At 42.0% G+C, this 15,165-nt stretch overlaps 2 protein-coding genes across 2 annotated transcripts; one reads left to right on the top strand and one right to left on the bottom strand.

The window, feature by feature from the left end:
- The first annotated feature begins 752 nt into the window (after window positions 1-752).
- syngr2b (synaptogyrin 2b) lies at window positions 753-7,146 on the top strand. Its single transcript, XM_047577312.1, has 4 exons — window positions 753-994; window positions 3,579-3,816; window positions 4,594-4,730; window positions 6,814-7,146. The coding sequence occupies exons 1-4, from the start codon at window positions 881-883 to the stop codon at window positions 7,144-7,146; spliced, it is 822 nt and encodes a 273-aa protein (XP_047433268.1). The 5' UTR covers window positions 753-880.
- A 1,639-nt stretch (window positions 7,147-8,785) lies between these two features.
- tk1 (thymidine kinase 1, soluble) lies at window positions 8,786-12,556 on the bottom strand. Its single transcript, XM_047578254.1, has 7 exons — window positions 12,363-12,556; window positions 12,174-12,205; window positions 11,734-11,847; window positions 10,871-10,964; window positions 10,681-10,770; window positions 10,353-10,472; window positions 8,786-9,666 (listed from the first exon to the last, which is right to left on the bottom strand). Exons 1-7 carry the CDS (start codon window positions 12,423-12,425, stop codon window positions 9,487-9,489), a joined length of 693 nt encoding a protein of 230 aa, XP_047434210.1. The 5' UTR covers window positions 12,426-12,556; the 3' UTR covers window positions 8,786-9,486.
- Between the last annotated feature and the right edge of the window lie 2,609 nt (window positions 12,557-15,165).

The following is a 15,165-nucleotide window of genomic DNA, read 5'->3' on the forward strand; positions in this document are numbered from 1 at the left end:
ATTACAATTTAAGTGGCTAATGTGAACCAAAATATAAACCTGTCATTTTAATGCAAAAGCAGAACTGGAAACGATGAGATCCCAACATCCTCAAACATGTACTTGTGAATTTGGTGAATTCGCATGTCATATCAAACCAGAAAAGCATAAATAAACAAGTGGGTTGACCTTTTACTACCAGGACGTGGCAGACAAAAGTGTCCCCATATGAGGACGCAGGGTCTCGGGAGGTTAAACAATTCCTGGACTTATTCCTTATTGCTGTGTGTTAGAGTGCATTAGGTGGTACTTCTTAAAATGACATTCACGTGAATGGCAGGACACATGGTCTCCCAGCAGAACATCGCCCCAATCCTCACACTGCCTCCACCAGCTTGCCTTCTTCCTGCCTTCAAATTTGGTAGCAGACAGGTTACATTATTTATTTATTTTTTTAACTAGTTTAGCCACATTATGGTCAAGTCTGTACTTCATCACTGAGCCTTGGTCTGGAAACCAAGCGCTAAAGACCGGGAGCACCCCACAAGAGTTTTGGGGATGTCCCTTTGGTCCCTTTGGTCCATTTTTCCTGCTTCTAGCACACAATATTGACTTTCCCACCCACTGACAGGTGACAGGTGATAACAGGATGACCAGTCTTCTCTTCACCTGTCATAATGTTATGGCTGATCTGTGTATGCGTGACGATCATCTTTTTCCGTCAGTCCAGTCCCCGCCCATCTGCGCGCGCTCCTCCCCTCGTACCCTTGTCTTCGGCGGCGCAGGAGCAGCAGGAGGTGGCAGTAGTGGCCACTCTTAGTTGAGGGGAGTCGGAGAGGTTGTCCCGTGAGGTCGGCGCGAAGCACACGCACAGCTCCAGAGGATCATCTGAAGGGGAGACATGGAGGAGACGGGCGGTGCAAGTGCGTACGGGGCTGCGCTCGCAGGAGCAGAGGGCTTCAACTTCTTCAAGTTTATCCGACAGCCGCACACCATCGTGAGGCTGCTCAGCTGGGTGAGTGCGCCATGGCCGGGGGTCGTGTTTCTGGCTATGAAAGTTCAGACGAGTCTGTGAACAGGTGCGCCTTCAGCGCCCATGTGGGCATACTGTATGTTTGTTTTCATGCTGCTTTTTCGCGTAGAGTCTCCGCCGGGCGTCATGTTTCTTCTCGCAGCTGCTGCGTGTCAGAAAAGCTCGGTGACAGGCAGCGCAGGTCTCTGTGCTGCTGACGCTTGAGCTGTCAGAGGACAAAAGACGCGTAACTGTCACATCTTCACTTCCGACACAGCTACACAGGCTGTAGACTGAATATTATATATTATATATATATATATTATCCTAATGTGATGTTAGACGGCTGATAGAGGGGTACCTTTGATATGAAGAAGTCACACAGATAGTTGGTGTTTGCATAATAGGGGAATTCATGCAGCTGGGAAAGTTCTGGGAAGTAATAGTGCGCCTCTGATCACCTGTTGCTAGGCAGATCTAATGTCAGGGATTTTTGTTTGTGGTTGGGAGGACACTGATGTACAAAGTCCACACTTAATGTCAGCGAGGCAGTGGTGTTAAAGAAAAGACTGCACAGAGACTATACATTTGAACACCTTCTTCTCTGAAGATTGAAATTGTCTGCTTGGTAAATCAAGCCTGAGCTAAACACACAGCTTAAGTTCCATCTTGCAACACATTCTGGGGCTGACGAGGACAGAGTGTGACGGTGGTTGATGTGTTGTGGGAAGGAGATTACGCGTGTGTCAGTGGTAAACAGGGACTAATGGGGCAGGTAAGGTGATACCCTTGCCCTTGGTCAACATGTGCTACCGATCTGACAAACATTCGCCGCAGCTGCTCGGCTCCTCTCAGATTAATTCTGCCTAAATCACTGGGATTTTAATCCTGACAATAACAAGGAAGCACCTATGGCATGAAAGAGAGCATTGTTCAGTCTTTAAACCTCCCCGCGAGTCCCTGAACACACCAGACCTCATCCTGCAATAAGAAAGAATCCGTGTAAACTGTAAAAATGTTGAATTACATCTATCAGATTCTAAAACGCTAACAAAATTCTTTATGATGACAGACCCGTAGAGTTTTTGCAACTGTAAGCAATGTTTGTTGGAACAAAATGCCACTTTTTGTTACGTCACACAAACATTTTTGGTCTATTTACGTTCAGAAAAATCCATCTGCGCCTCAGAAAGTCCCTGTCTCGCTTCTGCCATGTGTTTAGGAACTCCCCACATTCACTTCCCCAATGCTCCCGTCTGAACCTCATCCCACCAGCAGGACCGTGGCCTCTCCTCCCTCCCACCCGCTAAACAGTCCCCTCTCTGTCCTCCTCCCAGGACTCATTATGAGTGTTGTTAGGGAGCCGGTGGCATCTCTGGAATCACATGGCAGGCAGCTGCGTTCAAAACTAGGTCACATGGTGATGTGGGGTTGTTAGGCCGGACACGGTTGTTAGAAGGACCAGGCAGTAGCGACAGCTCCGCGAGACAAGCAGAGTCAGCACTGAGGAAAAGAGACTCTGTCTGTGACATCCTCTTGTAATTATGTGGCTTAGCCGGTTTGTTAAAGATGCCGTGTTTTTCCAATTTATAAGGTAAACAAGCACAAGGAAAACCCCAACATTAACTTTTGAGCAGTAACCAGAATACCGTATAAAAATCTAAAATAACTTGTTTTCATAGCAGACTGCACCACCAAGGAAGTAGTTTTCCACAGTCAGTGCATTTACATGCACATGAAAAAAAACAAATTATTGCCTTAATCGGACTATAACAGGAGAACTTAAGTGCATGTAAACACGTTACCTCGATTAAGTTCTCATTATCTGATTGAGACACCCAGATAATGTGATTGAATTGGAGTTTTCAATCGCATAATACGTGTGCGCATGCTCCACGAACGCTGCGCTGGCGTGTGAAACCAGAACAAAAACGTCCAAGAAAGTCAATTGAAGAAGAAGAAGAGTAACGGAGCCGTCTGAGGGATAGCGCAGAACTTACCTGCACCAGAAGTAGCGCGAACATTATGTATAAGATTAAAAAATGAACTATTATCCGTCTGGTTGTTGCTTGAAATGCCGGTCTGCCACATGAACGACTCTAGTTTATTATATCACGTAAAAGGTGACCCGAAAATCGGGCCGTATTAACGTGGTGTTATCCAGCTGAAAAGACACGTATCGCCACCTAGTGTGGAAGAGGAGAACAGTTATTCGATTTTGTTCCGCTGCATGTAAACTGGGACAAGGACTGTAGTGAGAAAGTCGAATTTTAAGCATAGCTCGATTAAGCTCTGAACGTAAACACACTGAGTGTCCCTGCTCTAGATAGAATCTTAACAAGACAATAATGACAAAATGTGTGAATTACACATTTTCTTCGTAAGTTTAAATCTCTGCATGTGGACTGGAAAGCCTTTTCAAAAACAGGAACCACTGACTGTGTGAAATCAGTCGGAAAATATTCAGCTTTTGAAACATTAATGTAAAGAATGCAAACTGTAGTTAATGAATGCACTTGAAAGGCCTTTCTTCTCGTGTCTTTGCAAATCATTGAAAGCTAAAAGAAAACCCTTCATTTACTTGCAGATATTCTGCATGGTGGTGTTTGGCTGCATCACAACAGAGGGCTACATCAACACTGTCTACACCGCTGATGCAAAGTGCATCTTCAACAAAAACGACTCTGCGTGTCAGTATGCTGTGGGAATCGGCGTGATGGGCTTCCTGGCATGCGTGGTCTTCTTGATGTTCGATGTTTACTTGCCTTACATGAGCAACGCACAGGAGAGGAAGTACACTGTCATGGCCGACCTGGGATTCTCAGGTGAGGTTTAAAGCTGCACTCATCAGCATGTTTTACTGTCGATGGATCATCAAACTGCTGTGTGTAATTTGAAATGTGGCGCTCACGGTGGTGAACTCACAGAAAGTTATCACCTTTGTGACTTTGTTAGTCCTCTCAGCTGTATGTGTTGTAGTTCCTTTCAGGTCATTGTTTTAATTTAAGACCTCGCAGCTTTAATTTCTGTGAAGAAGAAGAAGAAATATTTCCAGGGGTGGGAAGGGTGGGAATATATTTTTTAGGTTACATTATTGCCGTGTATCTGCCGATGAATCTGTAGTATTTTGTCCGATTATTTGAGTTGACGATAAGCCCAAAGCGCGCGCGTTGTCCAGTTGAATGTAGACATTTTCTGGAGTAAATTGATAAAATCATGCGTGAAAAGGACGAATCTTCTTAAATAGCATTTACATGTGTTACATGTCCTCCAATTTTAGTTTCAGTCTTCTCATTTGAATTCATAAAGAAAACCTTGGGGTATTTGTGCAAAAGCCGGACAGACGTCTGCCTGTTTGCCTGACGTAACTTATTATTCATTGTTGCACACAGTGGACAATGAGCGAGCAGGCGGGCGGAGGGCAAAACAAACATTCATCAGGTTCAGACTTCACAGGCAGCAAAACAAAGTTAGAAAAACAGCTGGGGTTCATTTGACGGTGATGGGAGAGAACTTTGTGTGCTGGCGTTTTTGATTTTTCCTTTTATTTTTACGTGCTGTGAGGAAAAAGAGATCATTTGTGCATCTGTGTTGTTTTGTAGGGGTGTGGACCTTCCTGTGGTTTGTGTGTTTCTGCCTGCTGGCCAATCAGTGGAGTCACACCAAGGACATCAGCGGGGTCCCTGAGGACGCCGCACGCGCCACCATCGCCTTCTCATTCTTCTCCATCGCCACCTGGGTGAGCTTTGTTTTGTTTTGTTTTTAAGGCTCAGTCAAGTTTGACCACTTTCTCTGCCGCTAAGCTTTTACTTTGAACAGGAAGACAATACGAACAAACGCCCTGAGTCATGAACCACATTAGATATCTTTTGAGAAATACACTTAGCTCCTTTATTGCCAAGACTTGGCAATTTGTATGTGTTAGTTTCACATTAAGACTTGATGTGTAGGGTTAAATTCATGAACAATATAATATAAGACCCTACGTGGCCCCTCGCCATGTACTGCTCTATTGTCAGTGGTCAAGTTTTTTGTACACACTGCATTTGCCACATTTTTATAGCATTTTCATTTAGCCTTCTGCACTATATTTTTATATTCTTCGTATATGTATGGCCCTGGCCCTGAGAAACACCTTTTCTGTTTGTGTAACCATATAAATGACAAAAAAGAACCTTGAACTTTGATATGTGTGTGGGCTGGGTTCTGTGACTACATTTACAACATGGTGTGTCTTTTTTATGCTTTGGCTTTCGTATCAACTGGCAAACAAGACAGTTTAGTCATTTTAGATGATAATGTTTTATTGAAACGTGAAAACGAGACCAGACGCCAGTGTGCCGTTTGAACTTTGCCGTCCTTCTCATTCTCATCACTTCTGTTTCTCTTCTTGTTTGCTAGTTCTCTAAACTGAACAGCCAATAAAAGATGTTTTATCCACCAACTGTTCCCGATTCACATGAAATGACTGAAAAGCTGTCAGCATGGGTCCAACTAGTGCCAGTAGTGTGAAACTAGGGCTACGGAAGCTCAGTGACAGCCAGACATTGGCCTTGGTGTTTTGGACAGAGCCTGCTTCCCTCACGTTTGTGCTACTTCACTGGTCCCTAGCTGTAGTGTCATATTATTGTTGTAGGACGTGTGCGTTTCTTTTAATCTCCCCATCTAACTTTCACTAAGAAAATGATTAACCATATTTCCCCAAATGTCCCAAAATATTCCCTTAAACCAGCCACTGTTTTCAGTTTCATGTTGAGATGCACAAAAGCTGAAATGAAAACTGACTGAGATGCTTTGAAGCTTCACTGATCTATATTTTTAATATCAGCGGATCATCACACGACCGTGTATTCTGAAAAGTGAGTTCACGGTGGTGGGCTCACACAAAATTAATCAAAAAGACCTGGTTGCTCCTATCAGTTCTGTGGGTTGTGGCTTCTTTCGGCTCAACGGCCTCTCATTGAGACACTGACTGTTGCCTGGTAATAGACCCCTTCATGGCTTCATGGCCTACGTCACTGTGACGACAATGTAAGCTGGAGGCAGAACAGAGGGAAGCTTTAGGCCAACACTGTCACTTTCAACCATGAAAATATCGTCTTGCTGTATGTTTGGCTGCTAAAACCGAAAAATCAAAAACACTAACTTTAAGTTTTATCACATACCAGCCACTGCCAGTCATAGACAACTTTGGTTTTGCTCGATGAGTTTCAGCCTAGAAAACGTTATGGGTTAGACTAAATCATGGCTGAAATTGCATTAAGTTAATCATTACCTAGGGGATTCTTGTTACATCTCAATGCTAATGCTAACCGCTAGGTAACGCAACGTTGGTTGCGTGTTTGAGCCGTGTCCAAGCAGAAGTTGCATTTACTACGTTACCCTCCACAGTGGTTCCTCTTCCATCTTGTAATATCTTTGTTGAAGAGGCTTCACTTGATAAAAACAAACCAGACTTCGTCCCCTCTGTGTCCTGCTTTGGTCAAATCATCCATCCAGTGAGTGAAAGTGTAGGGGTCAGTGAATGTAGTCCCATCAGTCAGAGTCGACTTTTTAACATAACACTCACGGTCTCAGGGAGTGTATTAGTATATTCGTCTGGTGTTCTAATGTTGATCGTCTGGTCATAACAATGCATGTGGAGGTTCAGGACTTATTAGAGTTGATGAGTTGGAACCGTTACGAAAAGGTCTTACAAGATCTTAGGGGGGAGTGATCGTTGTGTTTCGTCTCATCTTTACATAATTAAGATTCTACCAGTAGTCAATGCATAAAAAGTGTTGCCGTACTGTTGAACTCAATATGTGTATCTCATTGTGCAGGGAATCCTAACCTACTTCGCTCTGGGTCGTTTCCGTCGTGGTGTGAATGAAGTCTCTGTCCCCACCTACACGGAGCCACCACCCGATCACCACACCGCCTACCCTCCAACCTACGCCCCCACTTCCTACAACCCCACGACCTACAACCCCGACTCCCACAACGCTTACCCCACTGAACCACACCGCTTAAAACAACTCACCGCAGCCTACGGCTACAGCCACCCAACTCCCCTGACAGCAGCGCTCAAACAACATCGCCGGCAGCCAAGGCGCTCCACCCAACTACGGAGGGAGGCATGGGGCGATGGCGGCGTTCATCTGTTGGTAGAGTGACTGTAGTTGCACTGCCCAGACACAAAGCTGTATCATATTGATGTGGTTTTACATTCATTTAGTGTTGTCGGATTCGAGGACCTGAGCAGTGCAACTGTAGTTTAGTAGGGATAGGGGCCGCCGCCATTGAAAGGGGTATGGGATCAGATCTCAAGACATCGGGCTGACTGCTGAGATCAGCGTTGATGATTAGGTAATCTGACCTTAGACCTGTGTACAAAGACTCAACTTTTACCTCAAATGAGCTGATCCTGCAGGGGGAGAGGTAGATTGTATACAAGAGGTCACAAAATGTGATGCCAAGAAAATAAATCAGCCAGAGCAGAACGCTTATTAAACTCTTGATAGAACCACTGGGATGTCCATCTGTGCAACACTGCCACTTTACAGGTTGTATGCACTTGATTTTCTTATTTGGGATTTTTTTTTTTAGTTCATTAATCATGGCGATGTATTAGGTTAAGTAAATGGGAGTGTTGTAGGGAAAATACACATTCACATTTTGTGAGCCGTACAACCATAAAATCACATTTGTTAGTTAAGTAATTAGTCAATTAAGTATTTGTGTGATTCTATCTTAACTAACTACAGCTATAGACCCTTTCATTTCCTTCAGTGTGATCATGTGAAAGCTTTGTGTCGGTAAAAATGTGCAGCGTTCATCTGGTATTTCAAAGCCTCTGTTGCCCTTTACACTTGCAGCTAACTCTGTGATAGAGAAGAGGGAGGAACATCTTGATAACCGTACTTATTGAAAAGCTACATCTACTGAGCATGTCGACACACAGATAAGAACTTATTAACCACGAGCGACTGTGCTTCCTCGTCAGCGTGTGAAGAGAGCGGCCGCCCACTTCCTCTAAGGACTTTTAGTTTTCTTATCTGTTTACAGGCTTCTTCATTTAAACTGTCGAAGGTAAAATATGTTGGCACCGAACACAGACCAACACCTCAGGCGGAAGTTGTGTGAATCACACACCTGTCCTTATTGGTTTACTTTGTTGCTTTGTTGTTTGCCAGTTTAAAACCTCAGCCGCCTGGATCCAGTTCTGGCTGTTGTTGATCAGTTGACACTCAAAAGTTCACCTGAATTCAGCTTCGGCTCATTGTTACAAGGTTGTTGCTGTTAGCGTCTGTGTGCTATAGGGTCAGTGGGGTTATTTCTGTCGGTGTTGCTATGCTAAATGTGACAAAGTTGTAGCGCTACTTAGATATCGTAGATATTTTTGGTCCTTTAGACAAAAATGTAAATTACTGAAGCCAAATATGATAAAAAACACAGATTATCGCTCGTTGTTGAGTAATCAAACTTTATATAGGTTTTGGGAGGAAAATGTGCTATGGCTAAATCTTGAATCATTAGCTGAGTGGCGCAGCCACCCCCACTGTTTCCTGTCTGGAAAATCAGTTTACAAATGAATTCAGGAGGGCAGGACTTCAGCTTGTCATTATTAACCAGATAAAACTCCACCTGTACTGTTACCTGCTTCAGTAAGGATTCAATGTGATCTACTGTATATTTAAATTAAAACGTGATTAAATGACTGTTTCACTGAGGTACATGATCTAGATGTTAGAATGATTTATGATGATCAAAGGTTTTATAAAAACTGATCAGAAGTTGCTTGTTTTTTGTTTGTTTTTCCTCCAATCATGTTTTGAGCATGAAGGTGACTTTTGCTTGAATTTAATGTCATGGTGACAGAAACACAGCTGTGATTGACCTTTTGTTAAGAGAATAAAGCCATTCAGACAATGTTCAGTCCATTCCTGTGCTGTAGTAATACAGGTTTTATTTGGCAACAGTCAAGAACCAACTCACCGCCTGGCCTCGAGGTCTGCCAGGATTCAAACAGGTTATTTTGGTCCTCCATTGGACTTGAGGGCATCGAATTACACACCACACTGTTCATGTACCGAGTTAAAAATATTTAACTTCTTTTTGGCCTGCGATACAATGTTTCCATGAAGTGTACAAATTATGGCGAAAACACATTTTGTTCATTTATAAATAATTTAATAGACATATGAAAAGATAACACTATGGACGTTACAGATCTTAACGCTGCAGTGAAGGGAACCCTACAGCAGTGGGTTGTTTCCTTATATTCATGGGCATTTTAACATCTTTCACCTAAATGATAGAGCACAACGCTTACAGCACAAACAGCAGTTTAACTGGGCTGATAATATTTCATTGTTCAGCAACTGTAGTAATCTAGTTAAAAACATTTTTAACTAGAATCTAGATGTAACTATTAAATTTACAAGACTCTAACATACGCACACACCCAAAACCGATTAATGTGTCAACGTCTGCAACAAGCCTTATATTTGTCTTCAGAGATGGAGTGAGGAGAACAGCTTCCGAGTGACTCCAGCCTCCAAGAGTTTTCCTGCCTGGACATGTGGCGGCGTCTCTTTCCTGAAGGGAGAGCAGTTCTCCTTGTCCACAGTCAGGCCTCCGAAACAGTTTCTACACACCGCCTGATATTTGTCAGCTCCGCCGATCACTTCCACCTATCACAGAAATAATAATAATATTAAAGAATTAATAAATAACGACATAATATGCACCTTCTCTTATCCTGAAACAAACAAATTGGCTTCAAATGACGATACGACGGCTTTCAAGATTCTTTCAGTCAATTAAAACATTTAACCACCATGAACTGATTCATGTTCGTTCCTCAAAACAGATATTACTTACCCATACTGGAGTGGACAGACATGCTTACTTCATGCAAATGTATGTTACTATAAATGCGAAACAATGACAAATGCCGTCCAGAATAATTTCAAAAGGTACTGTGCATTCCATAAATACACTGTTATTTCACATGCAATGCACACTAGTGGTGACTTTTTACACTGGCAATAAATGAAGTCAGTAATAATCGCTTTTATATAATCTTTATTTTCTAACTAAAATTTCTTTTGTATGTGCATTTCTGCTCCAGCAGCAGTTTCTCCTTCTCGTTTACTACGTCACTGTCACATCGCTTCCTGATTCCCCAAACAATGGGTTGTGCCGAGGGTCATAGGACTTGTTTACATTGACTGCAAGTCAAAATAAATACTATGAAAACAACATAATACATTTAATGGGTTAACTACAGGTTAACACACATTCCCCTTTTTTGAGGGCACTAATCTCAATACTTCCGTGGCCTTTTCCATAACTTTTCTTAGGCTTGCGTCCTCACCTCCTTCTCTTCCCCTATCCTCTTGGTGTAGCAGGCCTCCCTGTAGCACTGCATGCAGACGGCGTGCAGCTTCACCACACTCTCAGCCAGAGGGATGAGGTTCAGGATGTTTCCAAACGGCTGTAAGAATGTGCCGGAGAGCAGAAAAGCAGCCGGCAATAATTGGGTTAGAACGAGAGAACGGGCACATTATGGTGAGAAATAATAAAGCGCCTGTGTTGGCGCTGCTCACGCAGTTACTAAACTAAAGTGTGCTGCTTGTCTCGGACATTTTGTGGTGCGCTCACAGCATCCGTCTGTCAACATGTGGAGAAAAACAGACTCTCACCTTTCTCTGGAAGGTTCCATCCAAAGCTGCTACGACGACTGTCTTCCCTAAATTTGCCATCTCCTCACAAAACTCCACCGTGTCGGGAAACTACGATGAAAAAAAAATCCAGATTGTTATGGCTTCCTGCTTATATGATGGGACATGTAGCTTACACAGAATCAACACAGAGAGGTATAGGCACACTTACAAACTGGCCTTCGTCGATGCCGATGACACAAGCCTGCAGCGCCATGGAGCGCACGTCTTCCAGACGGTTCGCTGCTACAGCCTCCATTGTGTTTCTGAAAGATGGAGACAGAGAAAGGTTATTGCGAGTCGCCACAGTCGTTCATCCACTCTCACACAAACAAAATGTTAAAAATTCAAACGACAACTACTTCATGCTGTAATCGAAATCCACCATCACGAGAAAATACGGAGGAATCTCAACCAGCAGAGGTCAAGTCACATTTCTCCCCGTGTGCCACTTTTTAAAATCAGCTACTCTTCATTTCTTTATAATAAAGCCAAACTGCACCTATTGGATGAAATTGCTCTCTTCTTACAGGATTGTTTAATTTGTCCTATTTAAACTGCGCACCATCGTTACTAATAAAACTTTGTTCTAATCAAACCCTTTTGAGCCCATGCTACACGCTCATTCGCCAGTTCATTAGGTACAACGGTGAAAACAAATGCCTTATAGGATAAAAGCCTTCCTTTAAATCTCCATGAAGGTTTTCAGCATCGTTAGTTTCTTTGATCCAGTCTGACAGCACCACATGCTATATCCTCCCAAGTGATCATCATAGAGATGAATCACCACCTTCCTGACTATGTTTCACAGTCATGAAGGAGAGATTTGATGATTGTTATATTAATGTGCATTTGTTTTCACTAGTGTACCTAACTGGCAAGTGAGTGTATATATTAATGGTAGAAAATGTAGAACTACTAAAAATGATGGCAATTTGATTATTATTAGGATTTCTTCTAGGGTGTATCTCTCAATATGAGCAAACAACAAAGGTTTGTTTGCAACGAAAGTAAACACAGATGAAAGGAGCTTACTTGTCATGTGTGGCCATGCCTGTGTCAGAATACCGAGTGTCTTTGGCATATTTGATCACCAAGCAGTTGTACTGGGCCACCTGGAAGCGACGGACTCTTCTCATCAGCTCAGTGCTGCAAAGTGAAGATCAAAACATCCATTAGACCAGTCATTTCATAAGGATAAGGTAATGATTATTACAAAAAAAATAGGATATCAGAATATGAGCAAAATCTGTGTGAACTGGTCCTAAAACTGCAGATGCAAACATGAACATGTGTACACTGTGGCTAACAGTATGGGACTGACTGATACAAACAATGAAGAATTTGGCGGGATGGGGGAAGTCTGGGAGGGAACAATAACACTGCGACAATAACATCACCAAAACCACCGAGCGACACTACTTAAATACACATCTGGATATTTTCTTTAGAGTATTTGTGGAGTAATAACTCACCTTTTGCCTGAAAACATCGGTCCAAAGATTACCTGCAAACGACAACGGAGGGGCCGTCAGTCCCACGACAACCAGAAAAAAAGCCCCATACCAGACATACCTCTCAAAGTTGTTAATGTTAATTAGAAATTAGTACATGTTTGTTAGTTAGTTGAGGGTTGTTGTTGTTTTGCAGATTTAGATACGAACCTGAATCTGTCCCCGTGTTCTCCTCGGAGAATTTGACAGACCTGGAAGATGAGCTAAGTCCATTATTAAAGTATGATGCAAAAAAGAAAAAAGAAAAAAAACACAACACAATTAATTGACGAATAAATTAAATAGAGCTAAAACTGTAAGAGGAACCGAACTCTCAGACAAAAAGTTGAATCTGGCGCGCCGGAGCCGTCCTCAAGTTATTTATCCAATAGTTCACCAATAGGCGAAGAACCACGACGGAGACCCAATCAGCGGCCATACACGACAGCAGAGGTGCGCATGCGCCACCTGCCGACCAATCACAGAGCACATAGCGTCCTCCGCCACGGTACGGCACTGGCGGCAACCAACACAGTCAGGGTCTGACCATGTAGCCAATGCGCATGTCTCAGAAAATAATATTATCATTTTATTCTTATACCGAATAGTGTGTGTCACTTCATCAATTTGTATTAACAGATGTAAAAATGATAAAAAAAATTATATATATATATATATATATATATGAAGAAAATATCCCAAAGCAAAATCTAATCACTTCTGTTCTTGAGAGTTAGGGTTAGACTTGATCCCAGCTCAGTTGCACATAAAAACTCTAAAAACTCTTCAGAACCATAAGTAAAAAGTAAAAAAGTAAAATGAAATATGGATCAAATATAAGTAAAACTGTAGTAAAAAAAATCTATAAATATAAGTTACAAATCATGTAAAGTAAAATACTATAAGCAAAAGTGTGCAGAGTTAACATGAACAAAGGTACGAGAAATAGAGACAGAGGCAAATATATTCATAGGAAGGATTAATAAGGTGCAATGTGCATTAACATTAATAACGTGGAGTTATCTGTTGCTGAAAGGTGAGTTGTTGTACAGCTGGATAGAGTACTTCTCGTACTTCTTCTACTACCTATTGTGATCCACTACTTTCACGCACGGGCCCTGGATGGTGATAGGCTCCATAGTTGTCCTCTTCCTCCTGAAGTCAATTACCAGCTCCTATCCACCTCTGCCCCTACATTACAACAGTACTGACACGGAGATCTCAAAATCTCAAGCCTGTGTGAAAGCAGGAGTAGATACATGAAAAGCCAACCTGTCATTTTGTTCATTTGTTGCTTCATATAAACATATAGTTTCCTCCTCAATAGCCATGCATGTGCTGACCTGTCACGAAAACACACCAAGAACTTTGGTGCAGCCCTGCTTAACCGTAAGTTTGTAAACTTTCAACACGTGCCACCACAGAGTGCTACTATTTTGCACAGAGACGACTCTACCTGGCAGTGCCACTAGGAAGACTCAATTGTGTCTCAGATATTAGTCTATGTAAAAAATGGGTTTCTATGATGAAGTTTTTTTCTAAATCTTTCTAGAATGTATCAACCTGTGTACAACACGTTACTTCATCAGAACATATTCCCTTTATTGATATGCGGGTCATCTAAATACAGCACTTGACTTCATTTGAGCATTTTAAAAGGCTGCAATAAGATTAGACTGGAATAGCAATTTCTGGAGCTGTTTTAAACTACCACGAACATATCGCGAGTGCCAAACAAAGGACAGAGAGATTTTTATTGTCATTTCAACCGTGTATAGTATAGCAGGTGCAAAACCTAGTGAGATAAAAGAGATAAAAGGACATTAATCCAAAACACTGGGGCTATATGTAGACATAGGACTGTGTACAAGTACAATACAAGGTGTACTACAAGAGTGTAAAGTGGGTGTGTGCAAACTTATGCAGACAATACAACAAAAACAGTGGAAACAGTACAAACACTGCAGACAGTGCAGACAGACAGTGCCTACAATGTAAAGATGAGAGATACAAACAGTACAATACAGATGGTACAAGACACTTGGGACACAATGCACTTAGAAAAGACATAACACAACAGAGAGCAGCGCTGACTAATGAGCATACTAACAGAGTATGAGTTAGTAAATGGTCTTGCTCTTATATAGTGCTTTTCTACCTACTCAAAGGTACTCAAAGCGCTTTTACAGTCAGAGACACATCCACCCATTCACTCACACAAGCACACACACATTCACACACCAGCGCCAGTTGCACTGGGAGCAACTGGGGGTTTAGTATCTTGCTCAAGGACACTTCGGCACATGGCACACTCCGGGGGATCGAACCTCTAACCCTTCGGTTCATGGACAATCCGCTCTACCAACTGAGCCATAGCCGCATAGTTAGAGTGTTATAAGTTCTAAATATTTGATTGGTTACCAGTATAGTGTGTGAACTATAGATTCTTTATTTTTCTTTTTTTTTTTTTTAATTTATGCTGAATATGCAAACAATACAAAGCTCCCTGATTGCTACCAAACAAATGCACAACACAATACCTAAATGAAAACCAGGGGAAGCAAAACAACAACAAAACACAGGGGGAAAAAAAGAAATGAATGACACATTTGAAAATGAGAGAGATGAAGCATAGCTGGTAAGCCCTCATCGCTTTCTCAAAATACACATATACATACACATTCACACAAATTTATAGATATACAAATAAAAGAAAAACAGAATATATCAGACACGTTGACTTGTCAAAGTTAAAATGCATAAATGAGTTTTCTGACAACAGCCATTTTGATGGGAAAGTGTTAGTGGTTCTGTTGTACCTAGGTACAGGTGTGTCTGCTTTTCGTTCTGTCAGAAATGTCTTTGGCTTAATACTCTATTTTGTCCAGATTAAACGATTGGACATAAATATATTTAGGCATCTGCATCAGCTGTCAGAAATAATCACTTTTGTGATTTAGAAATATTGAAACGT

The sequence above is a fragment of the Mugil cephalus genome, chromosome 2 (assembly GCF_022458985.1).
Source record: "Mugil cephalus isolate CIBA_MC_2020 chromosome 2, CIBA_Mcephalus_1.1, whole genome shotgun sequence".
NCBI classification, from domain to species: domain Eukaryota; kingdom Metazoa; phylum Chordata; class Actinopteri; order Mugiliformes; family Mugilidae; genus Mugil; species Mugil cephalus.